This window comes from Pelophylax lessonae (assembly GCF_965119305.1).
Source record: "Pelophylax lessonae genome assembly, chromosome: 4".
Lineage (NCBI taxonomy): Eukaryota > Metazoa > Chordata > Amphibia > Anura > Ranidae > Pelophylax > Pelophylax lessonae.
The window spans coordinates 142,853,018-142,873,601 of record NC_138771.1 but is presented as its reverse complement, the minus strand read 5'-3'; the positions used below and the strand labels follow the sequence as shown (position 1 = coordinate 142,873,601).

General features: G+C 44.6%; 1 protein-coding gene across 5 annotated transcripts in view; it reads right to left on the bottom strand.

The window, feature by feature from the left end:
* Positions 1 to 20,584, bottom strand: part of SHANK3 (SH3 and multiple ankyrin repeat domains 3) — a 669,097-nt gene that overhangs the window by 510,023 nt on the left and 138,490 nt on the right. For all 5 annotated transcript variants that reach the window (XM_082255276.1, XM_082255279.1, XM_082255275.1 and 2 more), the window contains exon 3: positions 892 to 1,341. In XM_082255276.1, the coding sequence (XP_082111402.1) occupies positions 892 to 1,341 (450 nt within the window). The remainder of the gene's footprint in view (positions 1 to 891; positions 1,342 to 20,584) is intronic.

Sequence of the window (20,584 nt, the reverse complement as noted above, 5' to 3'; positions counted from 1 at the left end):
TATACAGAGAAATGCCCGGAGTGGGTATACAGCAGGTTATATAGAGAAATGCCCGGAGTGGGTATACAGAAGACTAGAAGAGTATATAGAGAAATGCCCGTAGTGTGTATACAGAAAGGTATATAGAGAAATGCCCGGAGTGTGTATACAGAAAGGTATATAGAGAAATGCCCGGAGTGGGTATACAGAAGGGTATACAGAGAAATGCCGGAGTGGGTATACAGAAGGGTATACAGAGAAATGCCCGGAGTGTGTATACAGCAGGTTATACAGAGAAATGCCCACAGTGTGTATACAGAAAGGTATATAGAGAAATGCCCGGAGTGTGTATACAGCAGGTTATATAGAGACATGCCCGGAGTGTGTATACAGCAGGTTATACAGAGAAATGCCCGGAGTGGGTATACAGAAAGGTATATAGAGACATGCCCGTAGTGGGTATACAGCAGGTTATATAGAGACATGCCCGGAGTGTGTATACAGCAGGTTATATAGAGAAATGCCCGGAGTGGGTATACAGAAAGGTATATAGAGAAATGCCCGTAGTGTGTATACAGAAAGGTATATAGAGACATGCCCGTAGTGTGTATACAGAAAGGTATATAGAGACATGCCCGTAGTGTGTATACAGCAGGTTATATAGAGAAATGCCCGGAGTGGGTATACAGAAAGGTATATAGAGAAATGCCCGTAGTGTGTATACAGCAGGTTATATAGAGAAATGCCCGTAGTGTGTATACAGCAGGTTATATAGAGAAATGCCCGGAGTGGGTATACAGCAGGTTATATAGAGAAATGCCCGTAGTGTGCATACAGCAGGTTATATAGAGAAATGCCCGGAGTGAGTATACAGCAGGTTATATAGAGAAATGCCCTTTGCGGGTCGCTCACCGTTTGCTGCAGGTCCGGGATTCCGATCCTGATGATCACCGCGTTCCCCGCTGTCTCTTCCATCCGCCGGCCGGGTGGGTCTCTGTCCGATCCGGGGGGGTCTCTGTCCGATCCGGGGGGGTCTCCTCCAGGGGGGTCGATGGGGGAGTTCCTGGTGGAGGTGTTGGTGGAGGAGGGGGGGCTCCTGTCGTCTTCCCCGTTGGAGATGTCTGCGATGCGGGGCTCGGGGGAGTCTGCGATGTCGGGGTGTCTTCTGCCTGTCTGGGGGGATCGTCCTCCTGGCTCCGGGGTGCCTGGGTCTCCCCCGGGAGAGCGGACTTTGCGGGGAGCCCCGAGGTCCCTCGGGGGCCCCTGGGGGGGGCTGGGTGAGGGGGGTCCGGTCCGCTCCGGGAGCTCAGGAACCGGAGACACAACATGAGCAGGAGAGGGGGAGGAGCGGAGAGACTGCATCTAATAGAGAGAAGAGGAGAGAGAGAGAGAGAGAGGGGGGTGAGAGGGGGGCACTGCGGGGGGATAGAGGGATGGATGGATGGATAGATGGGGGGCTAGGCTGGGGGGGACCGGGGGGCACTTGCCCGGGATCGCCTCCGACCATACATAGTACAATCACATTCTACATGGCACACACTCATCTCCATCCAGGGGAGGGCGGAGAGGAGCTCCATCACCGAGAGAGAGAAAAGACTGCATGGAGCACACAGCCAATGGACTGCAATGGAAGATGGATGGATGGATGGATGGATGGACACAGATCAGCCAGCACAATGTAGACACAGCACAGGGGACACCAGGGACAGGAGAGAAGCTGCACATAGGGGGGATGTAATAGACTAATGTCACATAGATGTACAAGATGTCTAATGTCACAACTTATTATAATAGGGATCATGGGATTAGGTGATCATGTCATTATGGTGAGCCCAATAAATGGGGTGATGGGCAGTGTCCCCTAATGCTACAAGAAATGGGGTGATGGGCAGTGTCCCCTAATGCTATAAGAAATGGGGTGATGGGCAGTGTCCCCTAATGCTACAAGAAATGGGGTGATGGGCAGTGTCCCCTAATGCTACAAGAAATGGGGTGATGGGCAGTGTCCCCTAATGCTACAAGAAATGGGGTGATAGGCAGTGTCCCCTAATGCTACAAGAAATGGGGTGATTGGCAGTGTTCCCCAATGCTACAAGAAATGGGGTGATGGGCAGTGTCCCCTAATGCTACAACATTAGATGTTTAATCATCTCCCAGGTGACAGGTCTATTATAAATGCCTTCACCCAGGAGCCACATTTCTTTCTCATTGGAGTCTATGTGTAGAGCATCACCTGTGTCCCCCATAGGCTTTTCAGCATGCCATTGCCATATGATGACAGGCAGTGTGTGTGCGGCCCTATGGGAGTCAGTGTGTAACAGGTATAAAAGGGAAAGGGGGGGGGGGTGTTGGATGTGATCCAAGCGGCTAAAGAGGACCTCGCTGAATACAAAGAGGTGAAATAAGGATTCTAGAAGATGAGCCACCCCCACTGTATATCATTAAACTATGCCAGATCAGGCTAGAGGAAGGATTGCACTCAATGCAGCATTTCTAGAAAAAAAATGTAAAAAAAAAAAATAGAATTAAAAATTGAATATAAAATACCTGAGACTAGTGATAGGCAAATCTACCCAGGTTTGATTTACCAAGGGTTTAACGAATCTTGTCCAGATTCAGAGAATCTGAACTAAGAAGCATTCACACTAAAGACTGTGGGCACTGCAATGGGGTACAGACGCAAAACAATTTTTTGAAAATACCGTGCAATGGGGAAATGGCCTTTTTATGCGATAATATTAAAAATATATATTCATACATATATGCTTTAAAGCCCAACTCCGAGAACTTTTTAAATGATCCCTTGAAGTGGGGTTGCACCCACACCACAAGAGTTATTTGCTCATTTTGTCTAGGGGAGAGGAGAAACTATTTCACTTGGTGGTAGTAAATTATTATTTTTACCTACAGGTAGGCTTATAATAAAGCTTACCTGTAGGTTGAAATGAAAATCTCCTAAGCGTGCACCATTTAGGAGCTATTCTAGCAAGCAGCAGCATGTGGCGCCACCTGTGCATGCGCCTTGAAGGAATGGCATACCCAGGAGTATGACGTGAGGTCATCACGGCTCTGTCAGTCAGAAGGCCGGAGTCTGCGAACCTGGAAGGAGGATCCAATGAAGATGGAAGCCTCTGCAGCAGTGGCAGCAAGCTGCTGAAGGGCTTTGTTTTAATGTAAGTCTTTCATAACCTGCTGGTGTGCAATGCATACTAGCACATTATGATATTGCCTTGCAGGGTGAAACTTTGTTTTTTTACTTTATTACCGCTTTAAGCAAGCTATACCTTATACAATTTTCTTATTCAATTTCCATAAAATTTACCTTTGCCCCTGTTTGTCATGCAATTTGACATGTCAAATCGCATGCCAAATCGCAGCCTATTGCCAGCAACGACACTGTCCCAATTGGTGCACTGATTTCCAAAAGTAGTTCCTGCAGTAATTCCGCCCCCAAACTCACACTGCGGGTTTAAATAATTGGGAGTTCAGCTGAACTCGCACAACTACAAACCCGTGTTCACTGTGAATGAGGGCTTCAACTATGTAGTGCATGGGCCTGCCTGATTGCATACAAATTGAAAGTATACAGGTGCATCTCAAAAAATAATAATATCATCAATAAGTTAATTTATTTCAGTAATTTGATTCCAAAAAGTGGAACTCATATATTTTTCATAGATGTGTTACACACAGAGTTAAATATTTTTAAGCATTTCTTTCTTTCAATTTTGATGATTATGGCTTACAGCTAGTGAAAACCCCAAATTCAGTTTTACAGAAAAGTAGAATATTACAAAAGGATTTTAATACAGAAATGTTGACTTGCTGAAAAGCATTTCCATGTACAGTATAGTATGCACTCAATACTTGGTGGGGGCTCCTTTTGCATGAATTACTGCACCAATGTGGCGTGGCATGGAGGCAGGGCCAGTGCTTCCACTAGGCAAACTAGGCAGCCGCCTAGGGCACATTGCCATCTAGGGGCGCAGCCAGGAGTCGGCACTCTCTCTCCATCATGAATGATTATTATGAGCTGAGGGGAGAGGTGGCGGTAGGGGAGGAAGAAGGGACAGAGAAAGATGCCAGGAGTCTTGGGCAGTGGCAGAACTATCAGGCCCTGGCTTTCCACCACTGTTGGAGGAGCCCCAAGAGGCAGGAATGGAGCCCACCAGAGTGCTGCCTGCAAGATGATCCTCTTCAGCTGGAGCTGAACGGCCTTAACCCCAGGCACGAAGCGACTCTCTGCACTGAGCTGGTAGGCAGCCGTCCATTTCCCTGGGTTGGTATTAAGCAGGGAGCGGAGGACTGAACCTGAGGCGGAGCTCGGCACTGGAGGCGGAACCATTACTGGGGCAGAAGCGATGAGGCACCGGAATGGTCTGAGGAGGTTGGTGATGAAGGACATGCGGAGCTCTCTGACTGCTGCTTTTCCCTCCACCAGGAGCCGGTTTGAGCTGTGGTGAGCACTGTGGTCCAGGAGAGGAGCGTCCTGGGAGAAGGAATCAGCAGGATCACTGTGAAGGAGGGCAGAGTGGGGGCCACTCTCTTCATACCGCCAAGTTAGTGTCCCCAGAACAGGGGATCGGGGTCCCTGGGTGTTACATGGAGCATCCCTGGTAGGAAAGGGAATCAGGGTCACCAGGTGTGCCATGGGGAATCAGAGTCACCAGGTGTGACATGAAGGATAGGGGTCACCGGGTGTAACAGGAGTTCGGGGTCACCAGTTGTGCCATGAGGAATTGGGGTGCCTGGGTGTGCCATGGGGAATTGGGGTCCCCATGTGTGACACGGAGGAACATCAGGGTCCCCAGGTGTGACATGTAGGAAGATCAGGGTCCCCAACTGTGACATGGAAAAACATCAGGGTCTGACATAGAGGAACATTGGGGTCACTGAGTATGACAGCATGACATGGAGGAACACAGGGGTCCCTGGGTGTGACATGGAGGAACATCAGGGTCAGTGGGTATGACAGCATGACATGGAGGAATATTGGGGTCCAAGGGTGTGACATAGAAAAACATCAAAGTCCCTAGGTGTGACACGGAGGGACATTAGGGTCCCTGAGTGTCACATGGAGGAATATGGGGGGTCACTGGGTATGAAAGCATAACATGGAGGAACCATCGGATCAGGGTCACTGGGTGTGACATAGAGGAGTTTTTAACCCCTTCCCTTTTTTTTTTTTTTTTTTTGGGGGGGGGGGGCGCAAGTAGCTGGTCTTGCCTAGGGCGAAAAATAGTCTAGCACAGGCCCTGCATTGAGGCTGGTGTCTCTCATCTTCTTCTTGACAATACCCCACAGATTCTCTATGGGGTTTAGGTCAGGCGAGCAATCAAGCACAGAGATACCAGGTATTGGTACTTTGGGCAGTGTGGGCAGGTGCCAAGTCCTGCTAGAAAATAAAATCAGGCTCATCATAAAACAGCAGAGGGAAGCATGAAGTGCTCCAAAATGTCCTGGTAGAGGGCTGCTCTGACTTTGGACTTGATAAAACACAATGGACCACCACCAGCAGATGGCATGGCTCCCCATGGAAACTTCACACTGGACCTCATGCAACTTGGATTCTGTGCCTCTCCACTCTTCCTCTAGACTCTGGGACCTTGATTTCCAAATTAAATGCAATCCACAGTCAGTGATGATTCTGGGAGCCATGTCATTTGCTGGTGTTGGCCCACTGTGTTTTATGAAGTCCAGTCAGCGCAGTCCTCTACCAGAAAATTCTAGAGCACTTCATGCTTCCCTCTGCTGACCAGCTTTATGGAGATACTGATTTCATTTTCCAGCAATACTTGGCACCTACCCACACTGCCAAATGTACCAATAATGATCATTGCATCACTGTGCTTGATTGGCCAGCAGACTCACCTGACCAAAACCCCATAAAGATTTTATGAAGTAATGTCAGGAGGAAGATGAGAGACACCAGACCCAACAATGCAGACGAGCTGAAGGCCACTATCAAAGCAACCTGGGCTTCCATAACACCTCAGCAGTGCCACAGGCTGATCGCCTCCATGCCACGCCACATTGATGCAGTAATTCATGCAAAAGGAGCCCCATAAAGTATTGAGTGCATTCTATACAGTACATGGACATACTTTTCAGTAAGCCAACATTTCTGTATTAAAAATCAATTTTTTTTTAAATTGGTCTTATGTAATATTCAAATTTTCTGAGATACTGAATTTTTTTACTAGCTGTAAGTCATAATCATAAATATTAAAAGAAAGAAATGCTTGAAATATATCACTCTGTAACGCATCTATATAATATATGACTTTCATTTTTTTAATTGATTTACTGAAATAAATAAACTTTTTGATGATATTCTAATATTATGAGATGCACCTGTATATAAATGATATGGTTTTGGTAAATCTAAAGGAAAATTGTACAAGACAATTGTATATTGTATGGCCAGCAATAGGCTATATTTCCATGGGCATCATGTCCCAGTGAGAATAGCAATGGTAGGAATCTGCTTATTCCTGCTGCTGTTTTTGACACCTGTGAGCAGCTAATGTATCTGTGGCCGCCAGCAACCTGTGTTTAAAGTGTATGGGCTCAGCGGCCACAGCTAGCCCCTCACAGGTGTCAAAAACAGCAGCAAGGATCAGCATAATCTTGCCACTGCTATTCACACTGGGGCACAATGCCAATGCAGATGTAGCATTACCTGATCCTCCGCTTCCCCAGAAGACAGTGGTCCTCCATGCTCCAGTGGTAGAGTGTCCCCCCTTGCCTGAACACATCCAATGCAGGCCTATGGACCCTGTTTTGTTCTTGATGACATTAGGATCTTAGACCTCTACAACATAAGGAAAAGAGACTGCAGGGACTGATTTAGCTGCGGGGAAGGGCAGAGGATAAAATAGGTAAGTATTTTATTGTTCTCCTATACCTAAATGAGCATTGTATAAAATGTTATTGTTTAAATTTGCGCACACTCGTGGCATGGCGACAAATTACGGTACTTAGAAATCTCCATAGGCAACGCTTTAATAAATTTTAACGGTTACCAGTTTAGAGTTACAGAGGAGGTCTTTTGCTAGATTTATTGCTCTCGCTCTGAGGATCGCGACAATACCTCACATGTGTTATTTGAACACTGTTTACATTTGGGGGGCGACTTACATATGCCTTTTCTTTGGTGTGCGAGCACACGGGGATGGGGGCGCTTTAAATTTTTATTTTTTTTTTCCTATTTATTTTATTTTATTTTTTATATTTTTCACTGTTTCTTTAAAAAAAATCTGATCACGTTTATTGTTGTCACAAGGAATGTAAACATCCCTTGTGAAAGTAATAGGCAGTGACAGGTACTTTTTATGGAGGGATCTGGGGTCTAAAAGACCCCAAATCCCTCCTTTGCACTTAAAAGTATTCAAAAGGCTAACATCTGCATTTTTTAATACTGTCACTCTTTTCAAATCGGCGCCATTAGCAGCCGAGTAAACTAGAAGTGACGTTGTGATGCTTCTTTCGGTTACTTATCGGAGACCTGATCAAAGCCGAATCTGGCTTCGTTCGTGACTCTGACCAGCCAGTTGGATGGGAGACCCGGGCAGAGCATCGGAAGTTGGCAGGAGAGGGGGACGTTCCCTTTTTCTGCCTGTGATAACGGGCGAGCAGCTGCTGAGCCGCATTGGTTGTTATCACCAGAAAGCTGACCGATGGCTCTGAAAAATGGTACCGGGGTGATGTCTCTAGCTGCAGGCAACACCCGATACAACCACTTCTTCGGTTTGTGGGAAGTGGTTAAAAATGCATTAAACGTGCGTGGGGAAAAAAGGCAAAACACACCTGGAAAATGCATCAAATGTAACCTGCATAGGTGTGAACCAGGCCAAAAGGGTAAATTAAACCACTTACTGTATGCGCAAGCCCAGCCCAGTTTAACCATTAAAAGTAACTTACACTTTAAACATTCAAGAAATAAGTATCTGAACTTGTATGATAGTCAACTACTGGAATCTCCCATCTCCTTCATTGTCAAAACCTCAGTACTATATTTTCTGTAACTGCCAACCAGAGCTGCATGGCAGGTACAGTATCTCACAAAAGTGAGTACACCCCTCACATTTTTGTAAATATTATTATACCTTTTCATGTGACAACACTGAAGAAATGACACTTTGCTGCAATGTAGAGTAGTGAGTGTATAGCTTGTATAATAGTGTAAATTTGCTGTCGCCTCAAAGTAACTCAACACACAGTCATTAATGTCTAAACTGCTGGAAACGAAATTGAGTAAACCCCTAAGTGAAAATGTCCAAATTGGGCCCAAAGTGTCAATATTTTGTGTGGCCAGCATTATTTTCCAGCACTGCTTTAACCCTCTTGGGCATGGAGTTCACCAGAGCTTCACAGGTTGCTACTGGTGTCCTCTTCCACTCCTCCACGACGACATCACAGGGCTGATGGATGTTAGAGACTTTGCGCTCCTCCACCTCCACCTTCCATTTGAGGATGTCCCACAGATGCTCAATAGGGTTTAGGTCTGGAGACATACTTGGCCAGTCCATCACCTTTACCGTCAGCTTCTTTAGCAAGGCAGTGGTCATCATGGAGGTGTGTTTGGGGTTGTTATTATCTTGGAATACTGCCCTGCGGCCCAGTCTCCGAAGGGAGGGAATCATGCTCTGCTTCAGAATGTCACAGTACATGTTGGCATTCATGGTTCCCTTAATGAACTGTAGCTCCCCTGTGCTGGCAGCACTCATGCAACCCCAGACCATGACACTCCCACCACCATTCTTGACAGTAGGCAAGACACACTTGTCTTTGTACTTCTCACCTGGTTGCCGCCACACACACTTGACACCATCTGAACCAAATAAGTTTATCTTGGTCTCGTCAGACCACATGACATGGTTCCAGTAATTGCATCCTCGCTTAGTCTGCTTATCCTCAGCAAATTTTTGGGGGGCTTTCTTGTGCATCATCTTTAGAATAGGCTTCCTCCTGGGAGGACAGCCATGCAGACTAATTTGATGCAGTGCGCGGCGTTTGGACTGAGCACTGACAGGCTCACCGCCCATCCCTTCAACCTCTACGGCAATGCTGGCAGCACTCATACATCTATTTCCCAAAGACAACCTCTGGATATGACGCTGAGCACGTGCACACGACTTCTTTGGTCAACCATGGCAAGGCCTGTACTGAGTGGAACCTGTCCTGTTAAACCGCTGTATGGTCTTGGCCACTGTGCTGCAGCTCAGTTTCAGGGTCTTGGCAATCTTCTTATAGCCTAGGCCATCTTTTTTTAGAGCAACAATTCTTTTTTTTTTTTTGGACCTCAGAGAGTGCTTTGCCATGAGGTGCCATGTTGAACTTCCAGTGACCAGCATGAGAGAGTGAGAGCCATAACACCAAATTTAACACACCTGCTCCCCATTCACACCTGAGACCTTGTAACACTAACAAGTCACATGACACCGGGGAGGGTAAATGGTTAATTGGGCCCATTTTGGACACTTTCACTTAAGGGTGTACTCACTTTTGTTGCCAGCGGTTTAGACATTAATGGCTGTGTGTTGAGTTATTTTGTTATTTTTGTTATTATATTTTTGAGAGGACAGCAAATTTACACTGTTGTACAAGCTGTAACAGGAAGTCAGCTAAATCTGGGAATGTAGTCACAGGAAGGAGATACATTTCCACCTGATTTAGAAAGTCCATTAATTAATTTAGGGTGTTGGCTACAGAGCTAGCCAGCAGGAAGTTGAAAGGCCTTCACCTGTTCAGAATGAGGGAGTTAAGGCTCTATAATTTGTTCAGAGAAATTCCTATTGTTTGCTGCCTCCAGAAGCTGTGTCCTGAAGCCATGTGGGCTGGGAGCAGGAGGACAGTCAGCGTGTGCCTCCCGACAGGATGTGTGGGCCTGGGAGAAGACCCCCCGGAGTGATGTGTGCCCGGGACGGTAACCAAGGGTGAATACGTCTCAAAGGTGAGAAGACGAACTGTTGATGTGAAAGAAACAAAGGACTGTGTTGCCCTGTGAAGCTATTATAAAAGGACTATTGAGTGTCCGCTGTAGGACAAGGAAGTCTGCCCGACGGTAGGTTGGAGACAGACACTTAGGCAGGTTCCAGTTGTGAGAAGGTAGCCGCCCACAGAGGCAAGGATTTATTTTCTGTTTTATTTTATTTTGGATGTTTTGCTGCATACAGCCTGGTGAAGAAAACACCATTTAATAAACCACACTGTTTGTTTGCAAGCACTTGTCGGCTACCTCTCTGGGAAAACGCACCCCCCAAGGGGTCATCCACACCCGCCACCGAGCTAATCCCTCACATATGGTGGAGGTATGCAGTGGGCATAAGCAGAGATCCCTGCAAGGAAGTGCAAATGTTTGATGAACTTTATCTGGTGCATGAGATTGCACAATCTATGTGTGCAGGAGAGAAGATCCTGACAGAAAAAAAAAAAAAGTGTTTTAAAGAGACAGCGGTCTCAAAATTATTTGATGAACTTTGTTGTGTCTGGTGCAAGTGACTGCACAAACTGTGTGTGCAGGAAAAGAGATCCTGCAAGAGAGAGAGAAAAACTACATGTGTTAAAGAGACAGTGGTCTGAAAAATTTTTGCTGGACTGTGAAAAATTTGTTTGTGGAGTTATTGAAGATGGGGCGTTCAAAACGCCTGAAGAATGCAAAGATAGATGAAATGAGAGACCGGATTCTATGGATGGAGGGGATGTTGCCGTCTGAACCAGCCCCATCCATGCCTAAAGAGAGTCTACTAAAGAGGAAGGTTGTTGTCCCTAGCAACACTGATGAAACCGCTATGGAGACGCAGTGTGCTCAGATGAAAAGTAAACTCAAAATGGAGGAGATGTTGAAACATCTGATTATATCAAATGCAGCTCAACAGCAAGCAAATGCAGCTCAACAGCAGGCAAATGCGGATTTTCAGCAGAGCTTTGCAGCTCAACAAAAGGCTCATCAAGAGAGCATGGCAGGCTGGAAACAGAGACGCCAGCAGCCAATGGAGGCCATCGGTTTGGAGGAAACCGAGTATGTGTGCAGGGCTGAGTTGGATGCCTTGCAACGGAAAATGGAAGAAAAGGAACAAGCCTTGGAATTGCTTAAAATGGAGCATAGAAACTTGCAGGAAATGAATGAACTACTCAAGTCTCATGTGTTACAGTGGGAAGAATCCACTGCTCTTCTTTTGGTCGAGTTGCAAAAACGCAGAGAGACTATAATGGAGAAAGATACCATCCTCATGGAAAAGGAAAGTGAAATTCAGACTTTGCAGAAGCAAAGTATGGCTGATATGTTGGAGTTGCGTAATCAGCTGGAAAAAAGTCTTCAGTCTTTGGGAGCTACAAAAATAGACCTGCAGGAGTCGCAGGAACAGAATGTCGCTCTGAAAACGACATTGTCTCTCAGCGACAACGAGAAAAGTGAAAGAGAGGCTAAATTACTGAGTACTGTGTATGAGCTCACTACTTTGAGCAATGTGGTAAATGAATGGCGTGCGGACTGTGAAAGTTGGAAAGGGGAAGCCCAACGTGTCCAGCAGCAGTTAAAGGAGAAAGAAGCCTGTGTGGCAGAATTACATTCTTATTCCCAGATGCTAGCCAATGAGGTGAAGGCTCTTATGCAGGGAAAAGGAGATTGTGAACATAAGAGGGAAAAAGTAGAGGCACAGCTTCTGGAATCGCAAGTCAAGGTGTCAGAAGGTGACCGATTGTGTGCTAAGCTGTCAGAGAAGGCAAACCGACTGCAGGTTGAGTTGGACAATGTTACAAATCAGCTTTCTCAAGCAGACAGCAAATCTAGAGAAATTGCGGAAGATTTTTCTATCTTGGAATCGCAGCTGCAAGACACGCAGGAACTCTTACAGGAAGAGAGGTGTCAAAGGCTGAGTTTTAGCACAAAGCTCAAACAAATGGAAGATGAGAAAAATGGCTTCCTGGAACAATTAAAAGAGGAGGCGGAAGCAAAGAAAAACCTATCAGAGCAAGTCGCAACATTGCAAGCTCAGATAGCGGATATGAAAAAACGCATGGAAGAAAGCGTTGGTTCATTACAGTGTGTTGAAGATGTGAAAAAGAAGTTTGATCAGATGCTTGGTGAAGAGAAGACTGTGTCTGCAAAATATGCAGAAGAACGCGCACGTGCAGAAACGGAGGTGCGTGATAACGAGAGCAAAGCCCTGTTCTTGGCTCGCTCTTTGGAGGAAGCTCTAGAGTGTAAGGCTGAACTAGAAAGTGTTAAACAGCTGCGTACAGAAATGGAAGAATTGGTCAGCTCCAAGGATGATGTTGTGAAAAGCGTTCAGGAGCTAGAAAAGTCTAAGCGAGCCTTAGAACAGCAAGTAGAAGAGATGAAGATTCCGTTGCAGGAACTGGAAGAGGAATTCCAGGCAACAGAGGATCTGTCCCAAAGAGGGGATAGTGTGCCTGATGCAGTTTTTAAAAGGATCAGTGTTTTGGGGTCTGTCCTGAGTGAGCCTCAGAAATGTGACGACATGTGGCTTGAATCACCCCTTTGGAATAAACCGTTCCTTCAAAAACTTCAAGCATTGGAAAATGTATCATTAGAGCTTCAGCAAACAAAGGAGCTGAGTAAGAAATGTGGTGATTTCTCAGTTCAGGCTGAAAACCTAGTGGAGAAAACTAAGGCTGTTGGTGAAAACGTGAAGCAAATGAATAAGTGCCTTTCAGGGAGTGTTTCCAAAATGGAACTGGTGAAAGACGGGTGGCAGAAGTTTGATCGTGATCTTGAGATGCATTCCATGTGGAATTCAGATAGAGAAAAAGAACTAGGTGACCTTGAGCGGTCAAATAGTTCAGCAGAAAGTGCATTGAAGAAACCTGTAAAAGAATGTGTTGCAGTTCCATGCTTCTTCACTGATGCAGAGAGGAGGTCTATAATGGATACCACCCAGATCGCTGGGTTCAACTGTGTTGTTGCCTTTGACCCCTATGTTGGTGGAAGGAAAGTTGATGATGTTCTGGTTGGCTACTTCTGTGAAGAGTTTGGCAAGAAATATAAACTGAATATCAAATCAAATAGTAGGCCTTTACTGCGACTCGCTCAGGAGGGCGAAAAGTTTAAGAAGTTGATGAGTGCAAATGCTTCAGATCTGCCTATGAATATGAAATGTTTGAATGATATTGATATCTCTGGGAAAAGGAACAGGGGTCACTTTGAAGAAATGTGTGACAGCCTGTTGTCTCAATTGGAAAATCCTCTGCACAGCATCTTAGAGCAAGCAAAGCTCAAGAAGGAAGATCATTCCCTTTTACAACAAAAAGTCAATGATTGTGTACAGCTGTATGGAGAGGCAACTCAAGTCACAGAGGGATGTCAAGAGTCCCTACTTGGAACAAAGCTTAGTGAAGCAAAGGTTCTCAAAGTTTTGTGGAAAACATTTATGGATTGCAGAGAGAGGCGTCTTAAGAATGTTGAAGACATTAAGACTAGCCCAATTGAGTTGCCTATGGATCACGGTCCTCCATGGTGGATTGGACAGACGGTTATGAGGGACAAGCTGTCTGACATTTATGAGAAAGCTGTCAATGAAGATGACAGAAACGAGAAGGAGCGAAATGATGCCAAAAATGCAGTTGAAGAATGTGTATATGAGATGAGAGACAAACTGTGTGGCATTTATGAGAAATCCGTCAATGAAGATGACAAAACAGTTTCATCCGGAAGCTTGAGGATAATAGGAGGCTTATCAGTGAGTCAGCAGTGCTTGACACATGCGTGCCTGGAAATCTGTGTCCCAACCCTAGGGTTGAAACAAGAGGGGGGGGGTATGTAACAGGAAGTCAGCTAAATCTGGGAATGTAGTCACAGGAAGGAGATACATTTCTACCTGATTTAGAAAGTCCATTAATTAATTTAGGGTGTTGGCTACAGAGCTAGCCAGCAGGAAGTTGAAAGGCCTTCACCTGTTCAGAATGAGGGAGTTAAGGCTCTATAATTTGTTCAGAGAAATTCCTATTGTTTGCTGCCTCCGGAAGCTGCATCCTGAAGCCATGTGGGCTGGGAGCAGGAGGACAGTCAGCGTGTGCCTCCCGACAGGATGTGTGGGCCTGGGAGAAGACCCCCCGGAGTGATGTGTGCCCGGGACGGTAACCAAGGGTGAATACGTCTCAAAGGTGAGAAGACGAACTGTTGATGTGAAAGAAATAAAGGACTGTGTTGCCCTGTGAAGCTATTATAAAAGGACTATTGAGTGTCCGCTGTAGGACAAGGAAGTCTGCCCGACGGTAGGTTGGAGACAGACACTTAGGCAGGTTCCAGTTGTGAGAAGGTAGCCGCCCACAGAGGCAAGGATTTATTTTCTGTTTTATTTTATTTTGGATGTTTTGCTGCATACAGCCTGGTGAAGAAAACACCATTTAATAAACCACACTGTTTGTTTGCAAGCACTTGTCGGCTACCTCTCTGGGAAAACGCACCCCCCAAGGGGTCATCCACACCCGCCACCGAGCTAATCCCTCACAAAGCTTTACACTCGCTACTTTACATTGTAGCAAAGTGTCATTTCTTCAGTGTTGTTACATGAAAAGATATAATAAAATATTTATAAAATGTGAGGGGTGTACTTACTTTTGTGGGATACTGTAGGTATTATGGCAATGGCTGGAATGGTCCAAACTCATGGTGGTGTTTTGACAACGTTGTCATTACGGTTATGGTGCAGGGTAGTGGAAAGTATTTATGACCCTGAAATTGTTTTGTTATTTTTTTTGTGTTTGATTTTTGTAATAAATAAATCGAAATTCATGTAAACTGCATCCCATCTAAAAAAAAAAAAACCTTTAGTGTGACTTTATCTGATGGTTATATTAGTCTGGTGCTGAGTTTTTTTTTTTTTTATATTTTGGGGACAACATCCTAGTCAGTAAGTAAATTAATCAGTTTTCTCTGGGAGGCTCTTAGTAGCTGTTTTTATATTGGGTCTTTTTTAGGAAGCACTTTAGCTCATCACATTATACCAATTGATTAGCCTAGACTTCTGCTTTAGGTTTATGAATATTCTTGGGATGTCTCGCTTGAATGGCCTGCTTCAGAACATGCCTCAGCCTTTTGTTGGGATTGTGAACAGAACATTGTTACAGTAAGGCTGTGGATCATGGAATCTGAGAAGGAGAGTGGTTTTCTCCATGGTAATCTGCCATGAACAACACCATTGTTTAGTGTTTCTCTTATAGCTGAGTCGTAAAAACTGATGTTATCAAGAGAAAATACAGTCAAGGTACCTTCAAATCCTTAGCCCTTACCCTAGTAATCTTTGACACCTGTTTTAATGTGGAAAAGTAAATGAAACAGGTTCAGCCTTTTTGAAAGAAAAATTAAAAGTCAGCAGCTATAAATACTTGTAGTTGCTGACTTTTAATATAGGACATTTACCTGTCAAAAAATCCAGTGCTGCCCTCACCTGGGTCGTCAGTCTTCAGGTCCCCGGCGCCAGCATGTTTAGTGTGGGAAGCCGGCTGTGACCAGATCTGTCCTGTGTTAATGGGCCTGCAGCCTGTTGGGACCTGTGATGTGCCCCAGGGCTGCAGAGAGGGGGTGAGCTTTCCATTGAATCACCTAGGCGAACCGACCCAAAGTGGAAGTGGTTACCTACCAAAACTAGGTATCCGTTCACATCCAAAAAAAAAAAAAACATCCAAAAGTGTTAGAGGAGGGTGGGAGGACATAAAGTGGGACTTCCTTTTTAGGACAAGTTGGAAATTGTATACAAAACTGTCAGTAATTTTCCTTTCATGGCAAATATAGTGGGGGGAGAAATTGTTTGATCCCTTGCAATTTTTTTAAGTTTGCCCACTTACAAAGAAATTAAGGGTCTATCATTTTTTACAATAGCTGTATTGTAAATGATAGAGACAAAATATCAACCAAAAATCCATAAAAGACACATGAAACAAATGTTATCAGTTGAGTTGCAGTTCAGTGAGTAAAATAAGTATTTGATCCCCAAGCAAAACATGACTTAGTACTTGGTGGAGAAACCCTTGTTGGCAAGCACAGAGGTAAGACATTTCCTATAGTTGGTTACCAGGTTTGCACACATCTCAGGAGGGATTTTTGGTCCACTCTTCTTTAAAGATATTATCTTAATCCTTAAGATTTCTTGGCTGTCGTTTGGAAACTTGAAGCTTCAGCTTCCTCCATAAATTGTCTCTAGGGTTAAGGTCTGGAGACTGGCAAGGCCACTATATGAGCTTAATGTGCTTCTTCTTGAGCGACTCCTTTGTTGCCTTGGTGGTATGTTTTGGGTCATTGTCATGCTGGAAGACCTGTCCACGACCCATCTTCAGTGTTCCGTCTGAAGGAAGAAGGTTCTCATCCAAAATGTTACAATACATGGCCCCTGTCCATTGGCCCCTCAAAGCAGCAAAGTCAGCCTGTGCCTTTAGCAGAGAAACAGCCCAACAGCATATTATTTCCACCTCCATGCTTGACTGTAGGGATGGTGTTCTTAGGGTCATAGTCAATTTTGGTCTCAGCACTTTCTCCCAATAATTCTCTGAATCAAAACTGAGCTCTTTGGCATTTACTCGACTCGACTTTGGAGGAAGAAAAAAGAGGTGGAAACATGATGCTTCAGTGCTGTTTCTCTGCTAAAGGTACAGGCCAACTTTGCTGCATTAAAGGGCCAAAGAGCAGGGCCATGTATTGTAAAATCTTGGATGAGAACCTTCTTCCCTCAGCCAGAACACTGAAGATGGGTCTTGGATGGGTCTGCATAAAAATGACCCAAAACTTACCACCAAGGCAGCAAAAGAGTGGCTCAAGAAGAAGCACATTAAAGGTCATGGCGTGGCCTAGCCAGTCCCCAGACCCTAATCCTATAGAAGATTTATGGAGGGAGCTGAAACTTGAAATTGCCAAGTGACAGCCAAGAAACCTTAAGGATTTAGAGAAGATCTGTAAAGAAGAGTGGACCAAAATCCCTCTTGAGATGTGAGAAAACCTGGTAACCAACTACAAAAATCGTTTTACCTCTTAATTTCCAACAAGGGTTTCTCCACCAAGTACTAAGTCATGTTTTGCTTTGGGATCAAATACGTATTTTACTCACTGAAATGCAACTCAATTTGTAACATTTGTATCATGTTTTTTTTGCTGGATTTTTGGTTGATATTCTGTTTCTATCATTTAAAATACACCTATGAAAAAAATGATTGGCCCTTCATTTCTTTGTAAGTGGGAAAACTTACAAAATCTGCAGGGGATCAAGTAATTATTTCCCCTACTGTAAGTATGGCAGCATACATGAGTCATGGGTAAGCTCCATCTCTTATCTAATAGGACCGATTCCACTCTATGTTTATGCCACACCCAGCTGCCAGCATTGTAGTCACAATGTGGGCTGAAAACAAGGGTGGGATTATGTGCCAGGAAAGAAAAATTACTATTATGTAGGTATGCAAATAAATTGTGTGTTTGTATCAAAAAATTATATCAAAAGGTACCACATCCCTAAGTTGTATAATGTATATGCTGGGAAAGATATCCCAAATTTTTACCCACAACTAAAGCCTAAGGTGCACAGGCTGGTGCTGGGGTAGGAGAAAAGAAAAAAAGGGGAAGAAGGAAAAAAGGATGCGGAAAAAGAGATACAAAGGGAAGGGGGAAAAAAGGAAAAGTAGGTCTTGTAGTTCATGTAGGTCTGACATCACATATTCATCACATATTCATTTTGTACATGTCAGACCTACATGAACAATTTTTGTATTGTCTGTTTTGTTTTTAAAGATGCAATATTAATAAATATTTCATGTTTTTAAGGACATTTATATTTTTTTGATCTACCTGGTACCTCTAAAGTCCCACCAGCCCTCCCATCATTTTTCTGACCCCTGGGTCGATTCACTCTTGGTCTCCTTGTTTCTCCTCTTCCCAGCATCCCCCTTCTCCCTTCTTTTTCCTTCCTTCCTTTTTCTTCCTTTTTCGTTTTCCTTTTTCCCCCTTTTTTTTTTTTTTTTTCCCCCCTCCCGTTTCCTCTTCCTTCCTCCTGCCTTTTTTGTCTCCCTCTCCTCTTTTTCCCCTTTTTTCTCCCTTCCCTTTTTATCTCTTTTTCCGCATCCTTTTTTCCTTCTTCCCCTTTTTTTCTTTTCTCCTACCCCAGCACCAGCCTGTGCACCTTAGGCTTTAGTTGTGGGTAAAAATTTGGGATATCTTTCCCAGCATATTATGTAGGTATACAACTTTCCAGTTCTATAGGCAAAAAAAAGGCACATTAGCAGTGGGAAAAAGGAGAAAAAAAGTGAGGCAGAAAAAAAAATGATAGGGAAACTCACAAAACTGAAAACTGGAGAACCACTCTCCAAAATATGAACTTCATCAAAGTTGCTGGGTCTACCTGATAATGGGACAAGAAGGTGCCATACAATGATCATGTTGCTTCCCTGCAGCAGATAAACACCCTTGCAGGCTGCCCAGGAAGACAGCTTTGCTCTGGCATTGTGTGCCATAAGGCCTGCTGAGAGATATACCTCCTTGGAGACACCGTTTTTTTGGATCATTTTTACAATCTGGGCTGTCAATAGCTCATGCTGAATGGAACCACAAATACATTATCCACTTGTCTCCTTGCTGCAGTCTTGTTGACATACAGTATCTCACAAAAGTGAGTACACCCCTCACATTTTTGTAAATATTTTATTATATCGTTTCATGTGACAACACTGAAGAAATGACACTTTGCTACAATGTAAAGTGGTGAGTGTACAGCTTGTATAACAGTTTAAATTTACATTTCCCTCAAAATAATTCAAAACACAGCCTCTCATGTCTAAATCGCTGGCAACAAAAGTGAGTACACCTCTAAGTGAAAGTGTCCAAATTGGACCCAAAGTGTCAATATTTTGTGTGGCTGCCATTATTTTCCAGCACTGCCTTAACCCTCTTGGGCATGGAGTTCACCAGAGCTTCACAGGTTGCCACTGGAGTCCTCTTCCACTCCTCTATGACGACATCACGGAGCTGGTGTATGTTAGAGACCTTGCACTCCTCCACCTTCTGTTTGAGGATGCCCCACAGTTGCTCAATAGGGTTTAGGTCTGGAGACATGCTTGGCCAGTCCATCACCTTTACCCTCAGCTTCTTTAGCAAGGCAGTGGTCATTTTGGAGGTGTGTTTTGGGTCGTTATCATGTTGGAATACTGCCCCGCGGCCCAGTCTCCGAAGGGAGGGGATCATGCTCTGCTTCAGCATGTCACAGTAAATGTTGGCATTCATGGTTCCCTCAATGAACTGTAGCTCCCCAGTGCCAGCAGCACTCATGCAGCCCCAGACCATAACACTTCCACCATCATGCTTGACTGTAGGCAAGACACACTTGTCTTTGTACTCCACACCTGGTTACTGCCACACACGCTTGACACCATCTGAACCAAATAGGTTTATCTTGGTCTCATCAGACCACAGGACATGGTTCTGGTAATCAATGTCCTTAGTCTGCTTGTTTTCAGCAAACTGTGGGCTTTCTTGTGCATCATCTTTAGAAGAGGCTTCCTTCTTGGACAAAAGCCGTGCAGACCAATTTGATGCAGTGTGCGGCGTATGGTCTGAGCACTGACAGACTGACCCCCCCCCCCACCCCTTCAACCTCTGCAGCAATGCTGGCAGCACTCATACGTCTATTTCCCAAAGACAACCTCTGGATATGACGCTGAGCACGTGCACTCAACTTCTTTGGCCGACCATGGTGAGGCCTGTCCTGTTAAATCGCTGTATGGTCTTAGCCACCATGCTGCAGCTCAGTTTCAGGGTCTTAGCAATTTTCTTATAGCCTAATCCATCTTTATGTACAGCAACAATTCTTTTTTTCAGATCCTCAGAGAGTTCTTTGCCATGATGTGCCATGTTGAACTTCCAGTGACCAGTATGAGAGAGTGAGAGTGATAAACGCCAATTTTAACACACCTGCTCCCCATTCACACCTGAGACCTTGTAACACAAATGAGTCACATGACACCAGGGAGGGAAATGGCTAATTGGTCCCAATTTGGACATTTTCACTTAGGGGTGTACTCACTTTTGTTGCCAGTGGTTTAGACATTAATGGCTGTGTGTGGAGTTATTTTAAGGGGACAGCAAATGTACACTGTCATACAAGCTGTACACTCACTACTTTACATTGTAGCAAAGTGTCATTTCTTCAGTGTTGTCAGATGAAAAGATATAATAAAATATTTACAAAAATGTGAGGGGTGTACTCACTTTTGTGAGATGCTGTATACCCTGAGATTTGTGCCCTCCTCTAGTGCATCCAGAAAGCCCCATGTCTATGTCCCAGAAGGATGAAAACACTACATCTTGGGCCGGATGGAATTTGGAACAAATCTTGGTCTGAAGTGGGGCAGGGTTTGCAAAACCTCTCTATACTGAAGAAGACACAGGTTCTGTGCCTGCAACTCTGCTACTTTGGTCGGAGGTTATGGCTATAATGAAGTCAACCTTTAATCTGAAGTCCCAAAACATGCAGGAGTTTCCTAGATGAAACAGAGGGTGTGCTAACACCTCTAAGACCAAGGAAAAAAAGGACTCTCTTTTGGAGAACAGATCTTCATACATACTTCTGTAGCAATATTTCCAGGCATTGGGCCTGATATGGGT